The sequence below is a fragment of the Hyalella azteca genome, unplaced genomic scaffold (genome assembly GCF_000764305.2).
Source record: "Hyalella azteca isolate HAZT.00-mixed unplaced genomic scaffold, Hazt_2.0.2 contig15838, whole genome shotgun sequence".
In the NCBI taxonomy this organism is placed as follows: domain Eukaryota; kingdom Metazoa; phylum Arthropoda; class Malacostraca; order Amphipoda; family Hyalellidae; genus Hyalella; species Hyalella azteca.
Window position 1 is genome coordinate 24,173 of NW_025945672.1, and position 27,948 is coordinate 52,120.

At 39.6% G+C, this 27,948-nt stretch overlaps 1 protein-coding gene across 3 annotated transcripts; it reads left to right on the forward strand.

Moving 5' to 3' along the window:
- LOC108678491 (TATA-binding protein-associated factor 172) lies at positions 1–27,948 on the forward strand. 3 transcript variants are annotated; one of them, XM_018166941.2, is made up of 34 exons: positions 1–254; positions 3,911–4,158; positions 4,360–4,491; positions 5,308–5,450; positions 6,126–6,224; positions 6,709–6,759; positions 10,107–10,268; positions 10,969–11,104; positions 11,403–11,591; positions 12,251–12,644; positions 12,983–13,547; positions 13,706–13,849; positions 14,101–14,245; positions 14,697–15,315; positions 15,928–16,027; positions 16,552–16,703; positions 17,196–17,313; positions 17,648–17,779; positions 17,960–18,025; positions 19,858–20,043; positions 20,647–21,105; positions 21,500–21,767; positions 22,129–22,364; positions 22,600–22,737; positions 23,170–23,321; positions 23,660–23,801; positions 23,979–24,124; positions 24,402–24,675; positions 25,107–25,255; positions 25,998–26,150; positions 26,384–26,546; positions 26,762–26,898; positions 27,083–27,164; positions 27,386–27,948. In XM_018166941.2, exons 1-34 carry the CDS (start codon positions 244–246, stop codon positions 27,572–27,574), a joined length of 6,480 nt encoding a protein of 2,159 aa, XP_018022430.1. In that variant the 5' UTR covers positions 1–243; the 3' UTR covers positions 27,575–27,948. The 3 variants fall into 3 exon arrangements, with proteins under 3 accessions (XP_018022430.1, XP_047740627.1, XP_018022438.1); XM_047884671.1 differs by having other exon boundaries at positions 5,308–5,429; XM_018166949.2 differs by having other exon boundaries at positions 5,311–5,450.

Genomic DNA, 27,948 nt, shown 5'->3' on the forward strand with positions numbered 1-27,948 from the left:
TGTTGTACATTTATAAGTGTGGCGTGAAATAGCTTACTTACTTTTTTATCGAATTCTCATCATTTAGTAATAATGTTCATGTGAATATAGACTAGCCGCATCAACACTTAACTTTCGATGCATTAGTGTATTATTTATCTTGAATAAACGTTGGATTAATTAGTACAAAGAGTTAAAAGTCGTCTTTATCCTTGTACCTACTTTTTGCTGTGCTGGGATCCTCCCTTGCATTATTTATAAGATATGAGTAGCAGGTACGGTATTTGTACGAAACCATCGCATCAATTTTCAAGTTGAATTCTTCCTTAATTTCATCTCTATTTTAGAAGAAAAATTTGAAATTTAATCTCAATGTGTAGCTAGCCTATACAAATTATGGCGAAATGTTTAATTTACCTGCCAAGTAATGCTGTGCAGTGTGCATTTTTGATAGGAATGTTAGGATACTAGCTAGCCTACGTGGAATCTTGAAGCTTTCAGACTTTCAGAGAAATATTTGGTATTATGAAAAAGGCAAATTCTCTCAGATCAGATGAAGGCAGCCTGCTTCACAATAATTTTGTATGCACAGTTCAATTCTAGCAATAAGATCACTGAAATCTTGAATTTGATATTTATGTTGCAGCAACTGGCAACCTGGAAGTGCTAGAATTTGTGAGGAAAATTTGAGTAATTCTTGCCTAGCTATTTCTTGGCATGTCATCAATATAATCATGATTCATGATAGCTATCATGAAAGATCTGAAGCTGTAGAATATTTTTCAATGGAGCACATATAACTGCTTATTCCTTTTCAAATATCATTGCCTTGTAGCCTACTTTGTAGGCTTGTTAAGTTATTGCTATTGCTATTTGCTGGAGTGAAAAGTATTTAAGTTTCTAAGCTATGGTGAAGCATGGATTTGTCAAGTTATTTATCAATTCTTTACCTAGGGTAAACGCGGTATATTCCGACATTGTGGGTAATTCCGTCACCTCTTTAGTTTTTCCTTTATATTAAGCTTTGTTTTAGTTCCATGCGTTTGTTGATGGTTGAAATGGTGACGTCATACATTTGCGCATCGAACTTCTGCCAAAGCACTAGGTCTTGGCCATCTAGCGGGAAAATATTGAGGTCCAATGAGAGACAATGCACGCTACCCAGTGAGATCATCGAAAAATGTGTCAAATTTGACAGTTGACCTTGCTCTACCAAATAGTGAATAACTGTTTGTATTATGTATAACTATAGGAAGAAGATTATGGTTTGAGACTTTTAAATACGTCTGTGAATATATTAGGAATCCTTTAAGTATACATGTATTTGCTGATTTCAAGAGGTAAATAAATTAATAGATGATTAAGTTGAGAAATGGATTTAGACACATGAAAACTAATTCCGTCACAACTTGAATTGGACACACACAGATTGTTCCAAGCTATGTACAAAAATTAAAATTTTCTTAATTAAAAGCTTAATAGTTGTTGATTAAAAGCATAATTAAGTAGTGTTCAATATTCATTAGTGTTCTAATTCAAAGCTGTGTGGTATTCCAATACAGCTCACACAGCAAACGGAATTCAAACACGTGGATGACGGCATTACGTATCAGTAGAATTTGAAGCGCGGACGGAATACGCCTCATCACGTGCCGAATAATGCCACACACAGTGTTGGAATATAGGGATTTTGTAGGTTTGCATTCTAAAGGCTTTTAAATAAATATGGCAACATTTTGTGAAGTTTCATCATTGCTTGGGTGTAGTACGGTGTATTGCGAGTCGCATAAAGCAAACAGAACTCAAGTAACGCATACGGTTATTTTTTTATAGTTTTTAATTTCTCGATGCATCCTTAATGTGTCGGAATATACCGCGTTTACCCTACCTGCAATTTGCAAACTTTTTAAATTTTTTATTGGTAAAAAGTTTTTCAGTTGTGAATTGGGCAATCTGAAATATTGGGTAGAATTTTACAAAAAAATATAGGGAGAAATGCAATTGTTTTTTAAGTAAATTCCAGAAGTTGTTAGCAAAATTGTGTAGGTAGCCTAGCCTATTTATAATTTTTTATCAGAAGAAATAAACATTGGACAATCATATAAATAGAAACGCTTGAAAATGAAATTGTCTACCTATGTGAACAGACTTTTTTTTCATTTTAACTGCCAATTTTTCTTGGAAAATTCTGCCCATTATTCCAGTCTTTCCAGATAGACTTGAGTTTGAAATTTTGTGTGAATACAAAACTAGCCCTAAATGGCTCACTTGCTAGGTTTGATTTGAAATTTAAAGGTTGTCAAATATTTGGGTTAATTAAATGCAAAAAATGCATCTACTTCTGTAGCTGTGACTAGTTTTTTTTGCCATTGTTGAAGCTGCAAATGCTTAGCCAGATGAAATATGTCACATTTTATAAATACATTAGCAAGCAGCACAATTTCAAATTTATCAGAGTGTCTTGTCTGAAAGCTAGAATATTTTTGTTTAGAGATAGATTTTTCTAATCTTGCCTTCATGCCTTTTCATGGACTGTTAAAATCAACATTTTTCTGTTGTAAAACTCTTTGGAACCAGGCACAAGAGTGTTCAAGGAAATTTTTATTTAAATTGCCAAAAACAAAATGTGTAAATTAGGTTTCAATTGCATTTAATTGAAATACAAAAAGGTTTTTCTTGTTTTCAAATAAAGTGAAAATGTAATGCCATGTGGCTAAACTAATCATACCAATGAGTTGCCAATTTCAATTTGGATTTAATTTTTTTCCCAACTTCCAAAATGTATGAGTGAATTCTGATATCAATTGCTAAGAAATAAGAATCAAGTCATGACTTGGAGATTGCATTTTTTCTAAGACTATTGGATATTCCAATGAAGTATCTAATTTTATCACAATAAATATAAACACATTTTTATCCATGTTAAGATCTATCTTTATAATGTATTTTACATGTGTTTGGCTGAAGAACACAGCAGTTTGAAGTCAGTCTAGACAGAAAATATTGGATGCAAATTTAGTTTTTCCAATCCAATATGTTGAGAATAATGACTTAGGATCTTGAGCAGATTACTATGACTTTGTGATTCAAGAGTCAGATGTTTTGGATAATTAGAAATATAGTTCAATAACATGATGCATTCTCAGTGAGATTCCATGTATAGTTTTACTATGAGAAATCTTAATTCAATAGGAATTGCAACGTATTTTCTTTTCAGCTCTGAAAGCAGATATTTTCCTGTCTGTATACACACATCTCTGTTAAATATAATGCCTTTTGCACTCCTCACTGGTGTAAAATTTACTTCCCATGTACATAATCATAGCTTGCAGTCAAGGAATACAGTTGCTGAAATTTTTGTTCATGTCCAGGATTGTGAAGAACCAGCCCATTAGTCAAATAATTAAGGGAACTTGATTAGTTCTTAGCCCTAGAACTACAATGTTTTAGCATTTTTCACCAAGGACAAGGTGTGCTCCAATCAAACTCACTTGCCAACTCCATTTCTAAATTACAAAATATCAATTTTGTGTTAATGATATTTGTTAATTAAACTTGCATAATGATGACATTAGTTCATGCTTGTTGTAAGATACATGGCTTCAAATTTTGCTCCATATATTGGTATGATTCAAATGATCATTAGCAAGTTTGAAGTATTTGAGTACATATATAAAGCTCCTTTGATCTCTCATAATTGTTTTGATGTTCAAAACATGTCATGCCATAGAATTTTAACTGCTCACAAAGATTCATTACAGTCATCAAATCATTTCTTGGCAAGTTACTACTTACTAGAGTTCAATTGTGCTGTGTAATTTCTGTGTAATTGAACTGCCATCTTTTATGCTTACTCCATTCCTTACTTCAATCTTATTAATTTAGTCATCTTTCTTATTTTTAATTCAATTGCCTACTATGTCAATTGCAGACTAGACCGCTTGTTTATCTTGCTGGAGAGCAGCAGCAGTGCTGTCACCCGCAAAGCAGCAGCCAGTCAGCTTGGAGATGTAGTAAAGGGCTACACCAGCGAGTCCAAGGAACTTCGTGCTCTCCTGGAGCGACTTGTGCTGCTAGTTCTCTCCAAAAGCTGGGACACGAGAGTGGCTGCTGGAACTGCCCTGGGCTGTGTGCTAACCAATATACCTCCATGGGAACCTCAGCCATCAATTAAAGAGAGTGAGTTTCTTCTTGGTTTCATGTCCTCTTTTCTGCACTGCTTTTTGATGAGTAAATGCATGCATATATTAATATGCTCATAATATCCTTAACTAAATAATTTTCTTCCTGTTCCTCATCAATGTTTATTATTGTTTCTTTGCTTAAGATGCCAAGAATTTTTATTTGCCGCCATTTTAATGTCAGCATTTTTCGTCACAGATGCAACATATACGGGTGACTGGAGCATCATCTGTTCAGATGGTGTCACTCTTGTGCAGACGGTGCTCGAGTGTGGACATCAGCTCATGGCTCATGATGAGATCCCTCAAAATGAAATTGCTCACAATACAGGTATGGTTTCTTGAACTCATTGTGCTCATGATTGCCTGCCAATATATATACATATTTTATTAAAAATTATACCTCGTCTGCTCTCAGCCATCTTGAGTAAATAAAGCACTTCTGCTTGACTGGGGCATCTCAAGGGTTATTTAGGTTTTAACTTGTTAGTTTTAACAGATCCAGACTTGGACAAGGGAAACTATTCACCTCTTACATCTGCACTCCTGAAGTGCATGGGGCAGTTGGTGTCTCAAAACCTTTCCCGCTCTAGCACTTGGCAAGACATGAGACATGATATTCATTCACTTATTAAGTTTATTGCTTGACCTGTGCGCAGTAGGTAGTTGATAGTGATGTTTGGGAGCGCAGCCGTGCACCACTAATTTTGTGCACAATAAGCCTTGGATCTCTCCGGATATCCACCAATCAGCCGTGCACCACTCAGTTTTGTCCTCTTCCGGCCTTGACCACCACCTGCCGTGCACCACCTGGCCGCGGATCGAATCTGACTTCCGGGCGTCGTTAAATTACATAATTTTACGTTCACCGCATCTGAGGTTAGGTTTCAGATAGCATAGTTCTGTTCCAAAATTTATCGTCCTTCGACAAGTGGCCGTTCGACCGAGGGCCTNGGAAGGCAGGAATCATGATGGTCCATTACATCCAGGGCAGTCGTGGTCTTCGGCAGGCGACCCGTGATGTTTAACAAGAGATGATAGGTTTAGATAAATGCACAGAAGTTAGCATAGAAAGGCTAGAAAACTCATTCCTGCACAATGTGGCATGGATATAATCAGTTGTAAAGATTCATGTTTTGATTTTCAGAAGATGCAGCAACTCGACTGCAGAAGGAGCGTTCTGTGCTCAATAAGAAGCTTGGCTTGGATGTAGCAGCGTCTCTTGGTCTCGACACCAGCAACATCATCACCAACGATGACCTCTTAGGGGTACCTAGCTGCACTGCATTGGTTTGTTCCTGATTAAACTTGTAGCTGCCATGAAATATGTAGTAAAGAATTGGGATTATTCTTTAGAGAACTTATTCAGATGTTGCCATTTCATTAACTATGATTATCAGAATTATTGTCTCAATCTTTCTCTAATTTTGTTCACTGATCAATATTGTGATGGCCTATTCTACCAGAATGAATTTTCCAAGCTCCTGCAGTGGTGAAGTGAAAAGCTTGCAATAAATACATTATATCATTTTTGCTTAATATAACACATGGGTACAAGCTCACTCAAAAAAATATCTATTATAGTAGGTATAACTGCGTAATATTTAACCAAATGGTGAGAATTTGTTATCATTTGCATAATATGAAATATTTACACTATAAGACGTGTAAAATGCTAACTCTTGAATCAAATTAACTTGATTGTAACCCACATCATGTACAATTTATTAATTTCTAAATAGGAGTTAGATCTGATTTTTTTTGTTAATTGATTTTGAATGGATATGCCCTTCCTCAATTCACATTACCTTGGTTTGGAACTGGTATGATTGCTATGAACATGCATGATGATGTGGTTTTTTACCGAAAAGGCAGTCCAATTTACGGCGATAAACTCACAGTTAAGCTGCTTATATATCAAGTGATGGAACTAAGAATGAGCTAATATTGCGTGGTACAATTCAGGATGCTGAAGTGAAGGAGATGCCAAGAGATCTGCTGTCGCACGTGCCCGCTCTCAACCCCTGCAGCCTGCGAGGGAAGCGCGGCGCACCTCAGCCTCTGGTGAGTAAATGTGCTCACTGCAGGCTGCTCTGCATTGCCATTATATGTCAACTTCTCTTCAATGTTGACAGTTGACTTGAATGTTGACTGTTAACTTGAATGTCAACTGTTGATTTTAATGTCAACGGTTGACTTTAATGTCAACTGTTAACTTTAATGTCAAATGTTGACTTTAATGTCAACGGTTGACTTTAATGTCAACGGTTGACTTTAATGTCAATTGTTAACTTTAATGTCAAATGTTGACTTTAATGTCAACTGTTGACTTTAATGTCAACTGTTGAACTTATTTAATTTTAACTGACATCAGTGGGCTGCTCTGCTTTGTCATCTCAAGTGTGAACTTTAATAAGCTTGTTTACATTCAGAAGCTGAGTGACAATATACTCGCATGTTATGATGCATTATTTTGAGTTATTTGCTTCCTGCGTTTTGACCAGGCCATTAACTTATGTAATTGTGCCTCTTTTTATGTTGTTTCCAGGATGATTGTAAGAGGGTGAAATTACAGGCTGAAAATACACCTGATGTCACGGTAAGTTGCATCGATTTTCTCTTTATTATTCTACGCTTTACCGATGAGCTGAAAGTTTCATTGTAGTTTTAGGGATGATAAAGCTTTTCAGTTTTTCAGCCAGATTTTCTTCTCAAAAAATTTCTCTTCTTTTGCATTCGTAGTTCGCAAATGAACTGCTCGTCTCAAGTCGTTGACAGTTGCCATCTGAGGCAACTGTCATTTGAAGCAATAGGTACGCTATTCAATCAAATTTCCTGAAATTTCTTCCATTCTATTGATTATTCACATACTGAATTTTTAAGTTAGAGAAAGAATTATGTATCATCTGCCTAACTCCTTGCTCTCATGTTAAGTAACAAAGGTAAATCTTTATAAGGAACGATATTGTATCTTATACTTTTTGCTTGATACAAATGTAATCAAATGTTGTAAGTCAATTCAATGAAGACTACAGCTGATAAGCGCACTATTCGTTGTGCGCGCCATTTGATTATCCTTTTAGTGCGCACATCCTTTATCCTTTTTTTGATTATCCTTTTTTGTCTATTTAGTAATAGACTGGAATTGTAGCCTAGCTGAGTTGTTAAAACAAGAAGACAGTGGTAGTGGTGGTGGCCAGTATTACTTTCAAGTGCTAACTGCAACTAATTATCATGCTACTGACCTCGTGTTGAGGGTTATTTGGCTCTTCCGTGGTTAGTACTGCCTACACACTATGTTATTGGAAGCTCTTTGTATAAAGTGTTAGGTGACTCAATGCGACAGGGTTTTCAAAATAATGGTTTGATGGTCTCCACCTTACAACCATCCCAAGCCACAATTTTGGTTAATCTTTTGTGCTATTGCCAGTTTTATTAATTCAATGAAGTAATTAAACAATTACAATTCATTAAGGAATGGAAACAGCAGGTACTAATAGAGAAAAAAGACAGAGGAACGGGTTGACATCTGAATTTTAGTTACTCGTTATTTTAATGGTTTGGCCCCTTCATTCCAGTCTGAAATTCTCACTTAAGTTTAACTGTCTTCTTGATCAACTGTCAGGTTACTTTATATGAATACCTACGAAAGATTAATAACACTCAGCTAATTGTTCAAGAACCCCTGAGCAACTGCTACTCTTGCTTCCTTGCAGTGACTGAAAATACGAGTACTTGGACTCCACCACACAACAAGGCCACTAGCAGGGTTGGCGATTTTTTTGATTTAAAAAAAACAGAAAAATAAAAAATCAATGATTTTTTTTTATTTCTTCATGATTTTTTTGGTTTATTTGATTTTTTCAGTTTTTTTATCTTTCAGAAGTGTTATTTTTTATGTTGCAATTAGCCTACTAACAATAAAAGTACATGGATCATAATGGATGGCTAAAAAGGGAACTTATTGCCTTCAATAATGGTCAACAGGCTAAGGTAGTGTTTACAACTTAGGGATTTTTGGGTAAACAATTATTATAAGTCTATTGATTAGCTTTGTAAAGTTTGTATGGGGCAAGGTAATGAGCTAATTATTGACCATTTAACTGGCTTCAATATACAAAAACACTTCAGGAATGCAGATCTTCTAAACATTGAAGAGTCACATAGGTAGCTGATAGCACAGTGCACAGCACTATCAATAGATCTACTAGTTTTATGTCCTATAAATCTACCAGATTCTACCCTCTATACACACCGACTAGTAGTGACTGTAGCTGATAGCACAGTGCACAAATAAATCTACCAGACTCTACCCTCTATACACACCGACTAGTAGTGACTGATTGACTGACTGCACTGTACCCATTTAATTCAGACCAATAAACCAATACTAAACATAAACTGAATGATAACCAAACAAACCTCATACGACTTGAAACGAGACGTAAGTTATGAGAAAATCTAACACTGTTTGAAATAAACATGTGCACAATTCAAATATTTTATATCCATTCACTGCATTTAATTATTTTATACATAGTCTTATAATTGTAATTGTTTTGTTTCTAGTTTTAAATTCACATATTTAAAGATTGAAATTAAATATTTCAATTAGAATACTCGTATTAGGGTGGAAAATCTTTCTAATTGCCTAAAAGGTCAATACAATCTCAAATTCTCAATATACAGGGTGGGGCAGAACTGATTGAGCAGTTTTGAGGTAAATTAAGAGTAATGGAGGTACATAAAGAAGAAAGTTTATTTTCCTAGAGGTTAGCATAACATACTATTTAGAATACCTATGTTTTGAAAACAAAATCTGGAAGATGGGGGCCGTTAGCTGCAACACACTGTTGGAGTCGTTCTCAGAGGAGGGAGTAACCGTAACACTGAATTCCGAATGCTATGCTGCAATGTTGCAAAATTTCTTGCAGCCCAGGATGAAAATTATTGTTGAAAATGAAGCATTGGGAAAAGTGTCCTTCCAGCAGGATGGGGCTACAGCTCACACAGCCCGAATGTCACTCAATGTTTTGAAACGCATGTTCCCAGACTCTGACGGGTGATTTACAGTGGCCTGCAAGGTCCCCTGATTTGAGCATTTGCGATTTCTTTCTTTGGGGACATCTAAAAGAAAGGGTGTTCAGAAGTTGCCATCACACCCTACCACAGCTAAAGGAACGGATTATTGCAGCAGAGGTTATGGCCATACCTCGCCATATGTGTAAACGTGCCGTAGAAACCTTCCGAGAACGACTCCAACAGTCTGATGCAGCTAACCAACCCCATCTTTCTGATATTGTTTTCAAAACATAAGTATTTTAAATGGTTTGTTATGCTAATCTTGAGGAAAATAAACTTTTCTTTATGTACCTGAATTACTCTTTTATTTAACCTCAAAACTGCTCAATCAGTTCTGCCCCACCCTGTATAAGCTAGGTAACACATTTAAATTGTATATTGTAATCAATATATAACAAATAGTCAAATAGTTAAAGACTACTTATAGCCTTATAAGAATTAGCTAAACTGCTAGCTGCGTACAATGTATTGCACACTTGATGCCTCTGTACCAAAAACATTCAATTTACTGGAACCTAATACACACTAAAAGCAACAAGTTTATATACCAATTTGTCATTCATAGTACATTTATACTAAACCATTAATAACAATACCTCAATATAAATTAAAGACTGCCACTCAATATATTTAAATATATGAAAAAATAAAAAAAAAATCATGATTTTTTATAAAAAAATCAAGTGATTCAATCACATGATTTAATTATTTTGATTTAATCATTGCCAACCCTGGCCACTAGCACGGCATATTCTGGCGTGTACCGTATATGGTTGCTCTTAACCATTTGACTTGAGGTTTGGAGCAATGTGTTTAATTGAAACCCTGCTTAATTCTATCGTTTTCCATGGTTCTTGCGTGCAGGAAGAAGATGAATGGCCTTTGTGTTGGCTAAGCAAACGCCTGCTGGAGGAGATGTTCAACGGGTGCTGGGAGACGCGCCACGGCGCTGCCACTGCCCTCAGAGAGCTCCTTGCCAAGCATGGTGGCTGTGGGGGCAAGATGAACAAGTTGTCTGCAGTGCAGGTCACTTGTACTTTGATGTTAATGTGTTGCGTGGAGCTCTGTAAACAAATGAAGATGACTCAGATGAAATGTATGGTTTACTTTGACCTCGTTAATGCGTTACGTGGAGCTCTGTTAACAAATGGAGATGAGTCAGATGAAATGTATGGTTTACTTTGATGTCGCTAATGTGTTACGTGGAGCCCTGTTAACAAATGGAGATGACTCGGATGAAACATATGGTTTACTTTGATCTCGTTGGCATGTAACATAAAGATTGTTAGTATGTGCAGATGAAACGTATAGTTATTGTTGGCTGCCGCAATATTCATTATTGCTGATGAAATTATATACCTATGCAGGAGTTGATGCGTGCACTTTATAATAGGGAGGTTAAATCTTTGGGAGTTGTTTTAATTGTATCTTATGCTGGACAAGGATACCTATCTGCATTGTTAATTATCACTGACAGTATTGAAAATAATAAAATTGAAATCACAGCTGACCCAATGGAATGATTCTGTTATTAATATGTTCAAAATAAAATTTTGCCCATTTAATTGTCATATTTCAAAGTTGTGCTACTTCATAATTTAATTTGTGTTTTTTCTTCCATTGAATATTTTGTAAATATTAAAAAATCATTGCACTTGTGTACCATTTTTCTTCTATTTTGGCTATGTATTATTGAGCGGCCTTATAATTGCGTTGCTACGAGCAGATGGAGAGCCGTCACCAGTGGTGGGTGTGGGGCGTGTGCTACAGGCTGGTGTGTGTGCTCGCCCTCGACACCTTCGGGGACTACCTGGGTGACCAGGTCGTCGCTCCCGTCAGGGAGACCATCGCTCAAGCTTTAGGTTAGAAATCTTTCTTTGGTGGGGCCTTGCAACATTAGTATTGTTGAAACTTTCTTCAGGCTCCTTTGCCAGTTCTTTAATGTGATTTGTGATTACCTATTTGATTTGGGCTTTCATCGAAGGCTTCACTCTTCATGTGTCTTTTTTGGTGTATTTTTCTGTTTTGTTAAGAGTATTTTAAGATTTATATTGTACCTTTTTTTCAATATATTCATTCTGCATTGATCGCTTTTCACTAAACCTAAATAAATTTTCGACCCTCTTCATAAGTTACTTTACACAGAACTTGTGTTCGCAGGTGTTGCGTGTATACAGCTGCAGCAGCAGTACGTGGTATACGTGGTGAAGCTGCTAAAAGTTTTGCTATTGTGGCAATCTAACTGGACGGTGCGGCACGGTGGGCTGCTCGGCCTCAAATACCTCCTTGCTGCTCGCGTGGACATGCGTAGTTCTCTTCTCACACATGCATACTCGCACATCTATGCAGGTATCCTATACTAACTTCACATCATGATCCCTACATTTTTGTGGTCTTCAGCAGCACAATCTCATCAGCAAGGTCATTTCACTGGCTATATATCATTAGGTAGCACCCAGTCCTGGGTGTCACCAACATGCACCTCATCAGCAGAACCACCCCTTGCAGATCAAATTGTAATTCCTGCATTGACAGATCATTGTAAACGGTGCCTCTATTTTCTGTCTTGCACGGTTTTAACCATTTTCGTAGGTTATTTAATTGCAGCCAGCCTGACACCTGTAGATTTGAGAGAAAAATTATTATTTAACAATTCCCCTTAAGGCTAGAGACATGTTAAAACGAATGGCAAGCAGCTTAATGATGCCAAAATTAATGAATAATTTAAGTAATAAGCCAAAAATATAGCTACATAGTAGTCATGATGCTTAATAAAAATCCGAATGATTTCCAAGAATGGATAAGGTCAAAATAGTAGTTGAGACGAGTTAATGAAATTATGAATCTAAGTTTGTATGGTGTATAATCTTTGAACTTTAGTAATGTACCTATATTTTCTCAAATAAGTTGTCGATATCAATTTTTTGTTGTGTAAATAATAACTGCTATACGTTATTAAGTGATGTACATCAGGTCTCTTTGCTATGCATTATTATGGTCTGTTGCAGGTCTGAAGGACGCGGCAGACGAAGTAGTTGGGGTGGCAGCAGAGTGTCTGAAAGTGTGTTGCGACCCGCGCAACTCCAGCTCCACTGCCGCACCCGCTTTCAGAAGATATTCATCATTCACGCTCGACAAATGTGGTGACCAAGCATCTGGAAAACTATCTAGAAATGAAAAGGTTATAGCGGCTGCAAAGCGTTTGACTGACCGAGGAACGTTGGTTGATGCAGGAGCTAACGTGAGGTCGTCTCTAGTTGACTGGCTATCAGAACCTCAACTGCAGGAGCTGCTAACGACAGTCTGGCAGTCCCTGCTGCACGTCGACGACCTCTCCGCCTTCACGCCTGCGCTCCTCTTGCTCTTGGCTAACCTAATGCAGCACAAGGCTTCCCTTCACGCGTAGGTTCTTTGCTTCATTTAGTATTTTGCCTTGTGCTATTTCATTTTATAATCTCTCTCGCTTTTGAACGTAGGATTCGTATCTTGCACATCACGATAGGTAGTCTCTTATTCAAATATTGCATGTCTTTGTCCTTGTATAGGTACTTTGCTATAATACTATACTTGAAATCATTATTTGTTTATGCGATGATGCTTTGGATTGAATTATTAAATGATGTTAAACTCTCCGGGAACTGTTCATATTCCCAAATAATTGAAAGCAAATGACTCACGTACAATTGAACAAGAATCTGTCTACTTGATCAAATATTTGATGTGCCATCTTGTCTGTTCAGTCTGGAGGAGGGCAGACTGCGCGAGTTGGTGCCGCGGTTGTTCCCTCTGATGTACCACGCGAGCAGCAGCGTGCGTCGCTCTGCCCTCACCACGCTGCTCGCCCTCACTCTCCCTCAACCGACCACTCACGCTCCTCTAGTCTCTCACAAACCTAAACATCAAAATCTGCCATCTGAAGTCAAGCTCAATCAATTCGATGAGATCTCAAGCACCATAACAGAAATCCCATCATCCTCTCAGCCATGCAGTTCTGCCAGTAGTTCAACCTCGCCTAGTTTAGAAGTGAAGTGCGAGTCTAGTCGTAGTAGCGTTAATTTTGAAGTACAAAGCTGTGAACTCTCAGGAACTGCCAAACCTTCAACTGCTTCCATCACTTCTTGTGAAGCAAGTCCTGCACTTGGGAGAGAACCTCAGGTTATCGTCACTTCTACTGGTGAAGAATTGACGCCGAGTGAGCATCTTTTTCAGCAGTGGTGTGAACCAATTCTTTCCCCGCTACTACGTCATCTTTTCCAGCGGTCTTTGTTGGAAACTTGTTTGAAGAATTTAAAGCTACTTGAGCAGGTATGAGGGACTGTTTAGCTCTGTGCAATTTTATCTAATAATTTGTCGGTAAATCCATTAGTTGATTACTAACACTTGGATAAAGAATTAATAAGGATGCGTTCTTTTGACAATTATTTGGTAATTACATTATATTTAGCTAGTTTATTTATTCTTAGGTATGGCAGCAAGTGTTGCGTCGATGTTCTCTGAACGCTGTGCTGGTGAGCGCCTGTCCAATGGTGTCATTGTGGCTCTCTCTCGCCGCCACGCCTGGTGCCGTGCCCCTCGACTCATCTCTCCTCTTGCTCTCTGTTTCAACGGTAACTCATATTTCTCGTTGAATCCTGAAAGACACCTTGTAAATTACAACGTGGTTGCTAAGTTTCGGTTTTTGATGGACTCGAGAAAGATTCTGGAGCAATGAATCAACCATAATGTTTAATCCAATACTAGGTACATTGTGTGTGCAGTCAATCGCTCTTATGGTAGTCGAACTACCATATGGGCACCTTAGTCAATGAATATACAATTTTTGCTTGCGAGTAACGAAATGTTCCTTTCCGACTTTCAGGCGAGCACTGAAGGCAAGTTGTGTCGGGAGGCAGGAACGGGCGATGTTACCAGCATCCCTTCCTTGCCGTGCTTCGTGGGAGGCAGTCAGCATTGCAAGAAAGAGCAGCTGGCTCAGTGCAAGACTTACTCAACCAGACTACTCGGTGAGTTTGCTTAACTGCGTTGCTTTTCATTCTAAATTTAATATAAAAAGTCCGATCTTGCTAATCTTGCATTTATTTAAAAATGAATTCAGATCGTCTATTACGTTGTCATATTGGCTTGTGATTATAATCTTCCTAATACTGGGCGTAGTTATCGAGACTTGGTGTAAAACATACCGAGATATTTCTATTTTCACTCATGATGTGCAATAGTGTATCTGGTATTTTAGTTTGTTATGAAGAAACTTAAAATTTTTATATTTTCTTTGGATTTTTTAAATCGCTCTGCCGGATCTTTTGTAGCCTTTAAGACTGTTTTTAAATGACACTGTTAAACATTTAAGACTGTTGATTTTCTAATGACGCTGTCAAACGTTGCAAATTCTTTCACAATGAACTCCTCAGTTTTAGTAGTAAGTTTTAAATATTCAAACAACTATACATTTTGCAGGCGAGCTCTCAGTGTACGTTAGTGAACCCATGCGTGGCGTAGCATACAGCAGCATTGACGAGCCCCTGAAGTGTTACACGCGCCTTCTGCTGTCCCAACTCGCGTCTCGCTCTGCCTACCTCCGCACCAACGCAGCCTCCGTCGCTAGGGACTGGGCACTAGCACACACCCGCCACCACCACGAGCGCCGGCTGCAGTCGTCTGGGTCAAGCAAAGAGTCTTCCTCCGAGCCACCTCAGAGCGCTGTCAATTCCACGACGTCATTTTCTTTCTGTGATAGTCACCAGTTTATTGCATTTGCGACGCCTCAGAAAATATCGTCTGTTCTACCCGAGCCTGCCGCTAACACCGGTGCTTCTGCGGGCCTGAGCAAGAATGTCAGTGAAAGCATGGCCAGTCCTAATGGTCTTGATAGCGTCAAGACAAATTCTGCCAGTAGTGCTTCTGAGCTTGATAGCAACCAAGCGATAGGTATTGTTTCTGGGAGTAATGACTGTGGCAATGAGGCCGACGGAAGTGCAACCTGCAGAACATCGGTTATGCAAGAGCTTTATGATGCACTTCTCAACTGCCTGTCAGAGCCACTATATTATGACGAGATCGCTGTCGCTTTCACCAAGTGAGTGTCCTTAAAATGTTAGCCGGTGTTTAATGTACATAATTGCTTAACTGCTATTGTTACAGGTGCTTGTATCAACTGGGCGTAACCCGTGACTATAAGCTGTCCGCAATAACCCATTTGGTTCATCATATTCTTCGCGATTCAACGCCAACAGAGGAACAAACGCTCAATAAATTAAACTTGATAAAATTTTCAGTCGCCTAAAATCCCTAAATTAGTACAGATTCAACTTTACTCAATTAACATTGAAGGTTAAGTCATAAGAGACGAAGATATTAGTCCTACTTCATTAGCAGGTGATCACAAAACCTAGTACGATAAAGTACCTAGTACTTAAAATACGATCCGGAAACATCGGGCTGATGTCAGATTCACTTTGGCTACAATACATAAATATATGAAGCATCTATAAAATGTGCATTTCCCTCTACAGTATTAAATCTGCATCGTTTCCAAATGATGAACATGAGTTTCTTTTCTGTTTCGTTTTTATATCCTTGTCTCACAATACAAATGTTTTTATATGTGGATTGTAATTTTGAAAGACATTCCATTCATTCTGGAGAACTATGTCAGTACTAGAGCTAACGTAACATTGATGTATGGCAGGCTCCAGCACGACGTCCGGGACTTCTTATCCCTGATGCGGCATTACGGCTTGCGGGTGGCAGATGAGCTCATCCTCGCCCCGGTCTACACTCTGGATCAGGTAAGCGTAACAATCTTATTCCTAATTAACCACTCTACAGGTTTGTTGTTTTCAGAAAATGCGATTCATTTATTGTAAAATATGAAATTAAATTCTTTGTACGGTACCATGGAAGCTGTGTGTAAATTTCAAGCATTAAAAATCGGAGCTCTTTTCTTTATGCGACATTTCTTTTTCATTCTTGGAGGTTGACAATATTGCATAGGCAAAGAAAATTTGGGTCTTTTGAATTTCAATTTCTTAGTTCCAGTTCATTTCAGATGTCTGCAGCAACCCTAACTTGACAAAGATTTCGTTGTCAACTGTGATTTTTTTCGTCACTAGCATCCAATACTGCTAAATAAAAGAACGACTGATCATTTCGCTTTAGAATTATTTTCGGTAAAAACTTCCTTGACCATATGGGTTTACGTCAGAGTACAAAGCAACGGGTTCTAATCAAGTCGGCAAAATGTTTGTGTAAAACAACAACCATAAAACTGCTTCTAATCTATGTTGCATTCTCGTTCCTCCAATTCTTTTAGATGGGTGAGGCGGTGCTCGGCCAGTGGGTGCAGGAAGAGCTGCAGTCGTCCAAGCTGCGTGTGAAGGTCCGTGACATGTTGGAGACGCGACGCCGCACCGTGCAGTCTTCTCTCGCCTCCACCACATCCATCCAGGAGGCCCATGTGCTCGCGTGAGTATACGCAAGACCTCTTGATGTGCCAGCTACTGGTTCAGTCTAATAACCTGCTTATTTATTAGAGGATTGTATCCATCACATAGACTTGTTCGCAATTATGCTTATTGATTTTAGATAAATTGGAACGACTTATTTTTGCTCAATAATTGCATGTATTTTAATTGCTCACACAAATAGATGCGGACCTGTTAATGTGTTGGTCGTTTAGGCAAAGAATCTCCAGTTCTAAGGATTTTTAGATTTGCCTTGAATTTTATTGATTACATCAACTGTGGAATTATAATTTATTTTGATTTTTGACCCAAGTATATTTTCATCAATATATGTGAAATACATAAATCTTTTTACATATAAAATTTGTATTAGATGTTGTTTTTATGTGTCCTGCGGATAAATTAAGCTCTAAATTTTCGCAATAGAAAAACCTACGTTCATAAACTCGTTTTAATGGTTCATCCAAATAACGTAAATCCTCATGGGGTACAGAGTCCGAGGGAAGGCTGCCGGCGCGCTGGTGTGTATGGGGCTCGTGCCTGCCAAGCTCAATCCTGTGGTGAAGCCGCTCATGGACGTCATCAAATACCAGGACAATGAGGAACTGCAGGTGAGTTTAGTATGCACCGTGTGCTGGTCACATGAGCTGCAGGTGAGTTTAGTATGCGTCGTGTGCTGGTCACATGAGCTGCAGGTGAGTTTAGTATGCACCGTGTGCTGGTCACATGAGCTGCTGGTGAGTTTAGTATGCACCGTGTGCTGGTCACATGAGCTACAGGTGAGTTTAATATGCACCGTGTGCTGGTCACATGGTAAGTGATATGGAGGCTGATCCATGCAGCCTTCATGCTTGAGCTGTATTGGCAAGTGAGAGTACGCTTGTAATTTACTACTACATTTGTTTTATAGATTCTAGTCTCTTACAAGTATTTTAAATGTTTCAGAGCAACGCTGGCAGGGACCTGAGTGTGCTGCTCGAGTTTTGTGCACTGAGGGAGAGGACGAATGCCAAGGTGGTGAAAAATCTCACGTCCTACTACTGTGTTGATACCGCCCACACGCCAAACATTGCGCATGTAAGTCATTGAATTTCATTTTCATGCTGCGTGTAATCCTGAAAATTTCGTTGATTTTTAGTTGTGTAGTGCGGACATTTTTTATGTTGAATCTATAATGTTTATGACAGGTTCAGGTAGTTCAGGTTTATTCTTGTATCCTGACACGGTGTCGGTAACGCGCTGCTCTGCTCCTGACAGCTTGCCGAGGTGCGCCCACACGACGACAAGTTTGATGGAGTCTTCTTCATTAAGAGCCAACACGAGGTAACTCCTGGGACACACGTCGTCATTGCATAGTCAAAAGAAGCAAAATATGTTGACACTGTTTACTTAACATAATATTTCTATTTCTATAGCAAACTATTTCTGCAAAAACAGGAACTAATCGAGTTCACAGAAGGAAAATGAAACACTTGTTGTACTTTAAAACCGAAATAAGAACAGTTTTTGATTAAAATGTGGTCTGTTCTAACGTTACGTTATTTCTAGGTCGGTATCCTCAACCCTAGTTCGTCAGTTTTGAAATCTAGACTTGGCGGATAACCTTGGGCGGTATCTGGAAAAAAACGGGGGAATATCCAAACACAGTTATTTCGAGATCGGCAAATCTAACACAGTGTGATTCACGACTGGACATGGTCTGGACATCAATTTGCCAGATGGCTTAGGTTATCTCCCTAAACCAGATAATTAAATCCCTAAATAAACAGCAAGACACTCTGTCTAAATATATCGCCCGGTCTACTGAGCAAGCTGTCGGTCCATGACTGCTCTGGTTCCACCTTAACTTGTTGAAATGAGACTTCGGTTTTCTCAGCAGTGGCTGGCTAAATGAACGCGCTGAGTGGCGACTTCATGCCGTACTTGCGGCAGTAGATTCCAATCCTCTCATAGAAACGTGGCTTTATGTTGTCTTTAGCGGTGACGGGCACTTATTATCTCCAGTCGAATCCTCGTCGGCAACACGAGTACTTCTTTGCTATGACGTTTAAGAAACTTTCCATAACTGAGACCTTCCACCCTGTTGGTGATGTTCATCTTGACTTTCGGTACGAGATAGCTCAATAGCTGTAGCGCTAGTAAACATCTGGCCACTAAACTAACTAACCTTGCTATGACGTTCTAGCGTTCCCGTACTATCACCCTGGCGTTTGAACACCGCCGCACTAGCTCACCACACGCTCGCTCGTTACACGCGTGGGGACTCGAAAAAAGTTTCGAAGAAAATCACTAAAACGAACCCCCGCCCCTAGTACAGAAATCCTATCTGGACGAGGACGAGGACTGCAATCTAACTTCCGTACCTCTCACGAAATTTGTACTTTTGGCGCCATTCACCATGTTCCAGGCCTGCCAGATGCGAATATATTGTATTATGTGAATGATGGAGAGTGTGTGGTGGGGTTGTTTGAAGTGAGTGAATTGGTGTGTTTGTGGAGAGAAAAGATTGCGCCAAAGTGATTGATGAATTTGGTATATGTTGTTTATGATATTGTTGTTGTTTTAGTTGTACGGTTTGTGTTTGTTTGTTGTGTGTGTGTGTTTTTTAGAGGGATGTTGCGGTTGTGATGGTCCCTAATTTTCTGGTTAGGCTCTTATCACGAGGACTATCTCTCTCTTGGAGCCCTTCGTGTTAGATAACAGCCTCTCACAAGCCCCACCTTGTCCCCCTAGCGGCAATTTCAATATATACCAGTCATTGCTGTATACTTGCGGTCTCAAATGAAGACTTGAAATGATCTCAAATAGAAACTTGAAACTTTTTTAAACTTACCATAAAGGTAGATTTTCCCCACATTCTTTATTCCTCTTGCTATTATCCTGAATTGCAATCAAAATTATAATTCCCAATTCCTGTTCTCTAATCAGAATATTGGAACTGGTTTTATCTTTTAAGCAAACAAACTTAGTCGTTTCATTGTGAATCTAAAACTTTACCTGGCTTTGATAGTCTACTCGAAAAATTGGTTTAAGACTAAACGTCGTTGTAATGCACGACCTCATTTAAATCCATCGTATTCTATGTTTGATTCCACACGTTATATCTAATCTGGAAAAATATTCGTTTTATTTGTAACATTGGTTTTTGTGCCCAGGAATCAGTCGATGTCAATGCCACTCCGGCGGTGGCTGAAGCCGCCCCGCAGCAGCAGGGCGACGGTGGTAATAGCGTCGTGAAGCGCCGGAGAGGGCGTCCGCCCGCCAACCCCAAGCCTGAAATCACCACTCCTGCTGCTACTGAACCTGCTGCTCATGCCAACAGTACTAAACGCTCGGAAGCGGTGAGTCGTTTGAATCCGCCAGGAGCTTATTCTAGACTATCGGGGGCGTTATCTAACCATTTATTTGCTGAAATGCATCAAAGTTGTTATACATTTTGGAATTTTTTTAGCGCTCTGCGTTCTGATTATGCACTAGAGAGACATTAAGATATTTCTTATGCACTTGAATTTTTGCACTTGTTATACATGTGCAAACGATAACTTTCAAACTGATAATTTTTAGATCGAATTTGAATTTATTAAAATTGAACAATATGTTTGTAATTTTAATAATCACAACCAGCGAAGTTGTTGGTTCATAATCTAATTCTCCATCAATAATATAATATTTTAAATTCCATGTTTGTGTAAATATGAAAGAACGGTTGGGAGTGAACGTGCTATTTGTAGCTGAAGATGGCAACATCCGCATCAAAAATCAGTTGGAATCAGATATTTGCCTGATGAATGCTTATTCAAACTATGCCTCTCAATAACTTGTTAGAGTAACACATGAGAATATTTTTTGATAATAATGTAAAAAAGGCGTCACACGTCAAAGTCAATATCTGTTGTTGCTGTTATCCTAACTAATTCTTCGTATATCTCCGAATTGTGTTCTAGGAGTTGGCTAAAATATTCATACAAAGAAGAGGCTGCGGTCTTGCAATACAACATTTGGTTCGTGGTTTTGGTTCATCACTTCCTGAGCGGTTACCAGTGCTTTGGGGGACGATCTACAAGCCACTCGTGACTCCTGATTCTCTGCACAAACCCATCGTCAGCCAGGCTGGAAAGTCGGATGTCTCTTCTCTGCCAATAGATGCTAGGAAAAAGAAAACAGTCCCTGCGTCATCACCTTTAGCACATTGTCCTTTCTCTGTTGCTAATATCCTCAGCCGCAACGATGTCCCCAACAACAGTACCCTCAATCCCGGCCAAGCCACCACCTCTGACGGCCCCAATCGCCATGAAAGGAACTGCTCCTCTCCGAACGGCGACGTCAAGGCTCAGGACATCATAAACTGGCTGCAGCTGCTGGAGGTCGTCATCCCCGATCTCGTGCCGGAACTGCTGGACCAGGTCAGGCTTTAAAATTTGTCCTGGTAAGAAACCGTGGGCCTTACTATCGAAAATAATTAGAGCTCGTAATAACTCATCAGCAGCCAATAACTGACGGTTTTTCTAGCTAAAATTGCCAATCATAGGTAAGCATATTATCGCCAATAATTGGCAAAAAATCGGCAGCTACGTGTACTTGGGGAATTTTTAAAGTAAGGCCCAAGTATTGTGATCATCCTGTTCATCCGCTGGGTTGATAGATATTTCACTTTTAATTAAGTTGAACCAGTTTACCTCTATCAGTTTACCTGCTGATTTTTCTTGAATTTCGTTTCGATATTATGTGATTATCACAAGTGAACTAATAAGGTGACTGTTGAAAATAAATATTAAACGTGAGCTTGTTGCGGTTCAGATATGCGATCATCTTGGGTCTCTGGAGCTGCTGTTGTATCACCGCTACTGCGCCGTGCGCCACATGGCAGCTCGGGCGCTCTCATGTCTAGTGAGTGTGCGGCCTTTGTCCGTGATGGTGTACCTCCTGGAACATCTGCTGCCTGCTCTTAGTGATGTACACAGCATCGTCAGGAGACAGGGAGCTGTCGAGTGCTTCTACATGATCGTCAAGAAGCTCGACTTGGACATCCTGCCTTATGTTGTTCTTCTTCTTGTACCTCTGCTCGGTCAGTATTTAACTCGATACTTGCTAATGTCTTCTTAAGATACACAAATTTCTCAAAGCGTTTTCAGTTAAAAAATCTCATTTACTACTCTTGTCAAATCATACTTTACTCCTGGCGTACACTTCATAGCTATCCATTTGGTTATCAAAGGCACTTCCAGAATTGCAAATTTAAAACATTCAATGTCACCTCCTAATGAAACAAATAATGTCACAAGTCCGTTCATCTGTCAGTTGTTCTTTAAATTTTAAGACCAATAATTAAATCAAACGATTCATGCGGTAGTAGTTAACCATGGAAAATAGATATTATAACTGGACTCTGGAGAGTGCATCCTGTAAGCGGTATTGTACAATTTCAGGCAGCAGCAGCGACTCGGACAAGAGCGTGCGTGCTGCTGGCAGTGAAGTGTTTGCGTCGCTGGTGCGGCTGCTGCCACTGGACGGATGTGTACCTGATCCGCCTGACATGCCGGAGCATCTTTGCCAGCAGCGCCTCCACCACCGCGAGTTCCTGAAGCAACTTATGGATGGCAAGAGAGCTCACCACTACCCTCTACCTGTGCGCGTTAGTTGCGAGCTGCGCCAATATCAGCAGGTCGGTACCAGCATTCTAACGAGGTTCAAGCTAGCATACTGTTGTGAAAACAGGGCTTTACATGTCTGCTACGAGGTTCATATTCCGTGAGGTGACGTAGCTCCATTTGTGTGAAGGCGTCTTTTGGCTTTCTTGTTTTGAATTGAATATAAATATTTGAGATATACATGTCTAATTTAGAATCATCTCTAAATATTATGACAGTAGAAGTTCTTCAAGAAATTTGGTTAAGCAGGCTGGTGTAAACTGGCTGGCATTTCTACGTGACTTCGGCGTGCACGGCATCTTGTGTGATGACATGGGACTGGGCAAGACCCTCCAGACCATCTGCATCCTTGCCGCCACCCACCATGAGCACCGCACGCGGCAACAGGTCTTGTTTTTATTAGGCGATTAAAAGGCTTTTATTGCTCTCCCTGATTTCGTGTGCGCTGCTCTGACAAAATAACAATTTTTTTACTTTAACTTCTTTCACGTGCAATTAAATTCCTCGCCATTCCCTGTGGGAATTTTTTTTAGTAATTTCTGGAGGAAACAAGCAAATTCTTCTGAGAAATCAACATTGTTTCGAATTATGAACTGTTATTGGCTCAAATATTTATCAGCTATAAATAGTTTTATGTCAGTCTAACTTGCACACGCTTTTATTTTTGAAGCCTTTATTCCTAATGTTGGTTAGGGCTAAAATTTTGGGACCTCATTGCTGAAAATTTCATTTAATGCTGAGGGAGTTATTTCTCTCGTGTAATGTTCAAGGTTCTTAATTCGTCGGGTTTGCTAACGACATGCTTCGTGCGCAACTCAGGCTTGTGGTGAGAGCTACAAGCCTTTACTGCAATCCTTGGTGGTTTGTCCCCCCACCCTCAGCGGTCACTGGGTCTATGAGGTGAAGAAGTTTGTTACTGACGATCTGATCAAGCCTCTCAACTTCACCGGCGTGCCTGCTGAACGGATCAAGTTAGTCCTCACCTAGCCATTGTTTTAATCCTATGAAATCTTCATCTTTGTTGTCTAGAATTAAATCTATTCAGTAAAGTATTTTTTGATGTGAATGGAGAATCTGAAACTCTCAATGCTTCTCATCATAGACATCTCTAGAAGTTTCTCCATCCAATCGAAATGAGTTGAATTCATTTTTTCATGCTGTTTAGAGACTTTATGTACAGCTTTTATGGAATACTTCTTTCCTTTTGGCGCCTCTGCCACTTGAATTTAGGTGGTTTGAAGAGGTAAACATTACTTCAGCAGATTTGGTTATTTTTCTACTGCCCACGCTTATGTTTCCTCTCGTTCAGGTTGCGCGAGAAGTTCTCCTCCCACAACTTGGTGGTGGCGTCTTACGATATTGTTCGCAACGACATAGAATTTTTCTCCACCTTCCAATGGCTCTACATTGTCCTAGATGAAGGACATATCATAAAGAACACGAAAACAAAAGTAAGCAATTCCTGGTTGATAATCGACATTAATCAGCATTCATTATTACCATTTTAAAAATTTTTTTGGGCGTTATTATTTGAACATACGATACGTTGTGTATGATTCATTAAGTTATTGTTTTTTTTTCTGTGAATAAAACCCATTTTTCCTTGACGTTGATTTTTCTCCCGCTAGGCATACCAAGCAATCAAACGCCTGACAGGTCGCCACCGCCTCATCTTGTCCGGGACGCCCATACAGAACAACGTTTTGGAACTCTGGTCTCTCTTCGACTTCCTCATGCCTGGCTATCTCGGAACCGAACGCCAGTTCACTTTAAAGTGAGTGCTGTGCTAAAGCGTCATGTGCGCATCCGTGTTGCAGCAACCTAAACTTCGATGTAGTGCAAACTCTTACTGATATTCTTCTAGAATATAGATTATCTTGCTTTCCGGTGGAGTCTGTAGATTATCTGTTGAGTGTTCGGAAATCAGTGAAACATGGAATGGTTGTGTGATAGTTTGAATCATCAACGCATTGGTTTTTATCATTGGATATTATTGTAACCTAAAATCTTGTTTGAAAATATGTTATGTTAGAAATGAGCATGTTTGGTAGGTACGTTCGCCCCATCCTGGCATCTCGCGACGTGAAAGCGTCGCTCAGCGAGCAAGAAGCGGGCGTGGTAGCCATGGAGGCGCTGCACAGGCAAGCGCTGCCTTTTATGATGCGCCGACTGAAGGAGGACGTACTGCAGGAACTGCCACCCAAGATCATGCAAGACTACTACTGTGAACTGAGCTCCGTGCAGAGAGTCCTTTATGAAGACTTCGTTAACTCCCAGGGTGAAGATTTCCAAGATGATCACGTGCCCAAAACCCACGTCTTCCAGGTTGTTATGACGTTTTTGTTCGAAATTCACTTGAACAGTCTCTTTTTATATGGAAAAGTATTGATTCATGACATTCTGGAGTCTCGTTTTGAAAATTCAAGTGTAACGAACGTAATTTTACTCTTTTTAGCGCATTTTCTCATTTATGGAAAAAATGCACTATTGTGCTTGCCATATCCGTCTGTCTATCCGTCCGTCTGTCCGTGAACTCAAATTTTCGTCGACGAGAAATTGCGCTCTCTGTCACTCACTGCAGTGAGTACGGAGTTATATTTTTTAACTAAAATGCCAGCCGCACAGTGTGTGATAAGGAAGTCGATTAAAATCCGTTACATTGCCTATGTCCGGTGTTATGTTTACTAAACACGTTTGTATATTTATCAGGTAACGCATATCATAATTATTCGAAATGGTCGTGTCTACTTTCTCAGGCCCTTCAATATTTGCGCCTTGTGTGCAACCATCCCGCGCTGGTTCTGCGACCACAACACCCTCGCTATGCGGCACTGCTCAAGCGCGTGGGCGTAACTCCTTCCCAGCTACACAATATTTCCTTTGCTGCTAAGCTTCCTGCTCTCAAGTGAGTATCTTAATGGTATGCTGCGTTTATTGATATGTCCGGGAACTCTTTTGCTGTTTCTCGGTTATGAGACTCGTCTCTGGATTCATTCTCCAATGAATATATGATACTGTTGTATTACTAGTAGGTGACACAATATTGGCCTATTAGCAGGTTTGTCTTAATGTTGATAAAACAATGCCTTAGTACTTAACCCTTTTACTCCGATTGCTTCATCTTGTACTATTATTTCATCTTTTGTACCGTTATTAAACAGAGTTGCCAGACGGTCATTTTTTCCGGACAAATTCTGTGATTTAGTTTTTCACAATTGCGTTGGCCGGCTAAAATTTATGATAGGGGTACTTCCGAATTAAATTTTAAGTACTGCAAAAAAAAAAAAAAAAATAAATGGAATTTTCATAGCGGAATCTACAAATAAACTAGTATATATTGAGTTATCGGCCTTTTTTGGTCTATTTTGCTCTCGGATTTGGCCGATTTTAGGCAACCTGAATTATGTACCACTACGTCCTGGAGAAATACATTTTGTGGTACGCTTATGTACCACTTCGGAGTCGACGTGTTAACATTGGTAAAACAACAAAGATCACTGAATTAGGGCCTTTTATAAAATATTTGGCGAGCATTTATAAATTCAGACTGCATCACACTAATTTTTGCGAACTTGACGTGAAAATGCGAACATTTCAATGTTTCTAGTTAGTAGGACATAAAATCAGCCACAAACTTCCACCATCAGGGAGCTGTTGCTGGAGTGCGGAATCGGAACGTCTAACAGTAGCTGTAACTCGACTCCTGCTGTGGACGTGAGCTGCGTGATAGCTCCCCACCGAGCTCTCATCTTCTGCCAGCTTCGCAATATGCTCGATATTATTGAAAACGATCTGTTTAAGTGAGTCTTGCTTCTGTAATATCAGACATTTTGGCAAGACCACCATTTTTGTTGACCACTTACAACGATTTTCCATTCAAGTTAAGCTTCTTTGGTACAATGTATGTAAATACTTTTAATACTTTGCAATGATGTGTTGGCGCGAGCATTGCTAATTCAATTTCTCAATCATGATACCATGAACTTGAATTATTCACATGGAAGTTATTGGAAGCTCTTCTTTTATTTCTCAGGATACATATGCCCAGCGTGACGTACGTGCGGCTGGACGGGTCTGTACCAGCAGGGCTGCGCCACGGTCTGGTGCAGCGCTTCAATGAAGACCCTTCCATAGACGTCATGTTGCTCACCACTCAAGTCGGCGGGCTCGGCCTCAACCTCACTGCTGCTGACACCGTACGTCATGTGAACCACTTCCTAGGCTTGTTTTTGCGGCACTCCCTACAACACTTACTGCAGTACTTGTAGTTCATCCTGTTTTTTTAGATTTATTATGGCAATCACTACAGTATATGTAGTTATCGGTGAGCTGCTCGCAGTTCCCGCAGCGTTAGTCGTGGTTTCAATGACATGCATCCATTCTGTGACGACTATGGTCTCTGTGCACGCAGGTAATATTCGTGGAACACGACTGGAACCCCATGACGGACCTGCAGGCAATGGATCGTGCGCACAGGATAGGCCAAAAGAGGGTCGTCACTGTGTACCGACTCATCACCCGCAACACATTGGAAGAGAAAATAATGGGGCGAGTATTGTGCCTTGAATTTGTCGATTGCAACAAAATCTATGTTTAAAAGTATCTATTTTTGATTTGATGATACTTTCGTTCAGCGATGTTTGTCAAATTTCTTTTGTGTTTATTCTTGAGCCAGGAAATAGTTGATAAATTATTTCATCAAATACTAACTCTTTTCGTCTAACCACCACAGGCTGCAAAAATTCAAAATGATGACCGCTAACACCATCATCAGCCATGACAACGCCAACATCACCAGCATGGGAACTGAACAGGTTAACAATTTTTGCACAAAAGCCACAAATTATGTATGGAAATGCCAGTTGTTGGTTATTTTCTTGTATGGTCGCGATCGCAACCTTTCGTATCATCTAGCACATACTTGTAGTGTAATTTGTTTGAAATTTCTTGTTGTGGGCCACTCTTTTGGCAGCAAGTGTATTCTAAGCTGTTTGATAAACCATAATGTTAAATAATAATGTCCATTTCCATTCAGATTTTGGACCTCTTTTCATTGGAAAATTCGAATAAGAAGAAGGAGTGTGCTAGCGGAGACCAAGCCATCGAGATGCTGGGGACCGGAGCCCCCAAAGCTGTGATTGAGAGCCTGCCTGAACTGTGGGAGCACTCACAGTATCACGACGAGTACGACCTCGACAAGTTCTTGGCAGGCATTGTCAGATGACAAGCTTGCCAAAAAGTGTCTCTCAAAACTTAAACCTTTAGTCTTAATTCGCGCTGTTAAGTACACTAGCTTTACGACCGTTAAATGTACCATCGCTATTTCTTGGCAGGCATTGTCAGATGACAAATCTCTGAAACTTTAGTCTCAATTCGCGCGGAGTGCAAGTTGTTCTATTCATTTTGAAACCTAGACGTTTATATTACTGCGACCGATTCTTGTTTCTTTTTACCTTTTTTAATCCAAGTTCAAATTAATTTTTAGAAGGTGTGGAAATGAACTCAAGGCTTGTTTTTCCAGGAGCTGCGTGGTAGCTCCCCATCCCGCGGTTTGTTTTTCTTAAAGCTTTTTTTTTTTTGATATGTATATATATGTGT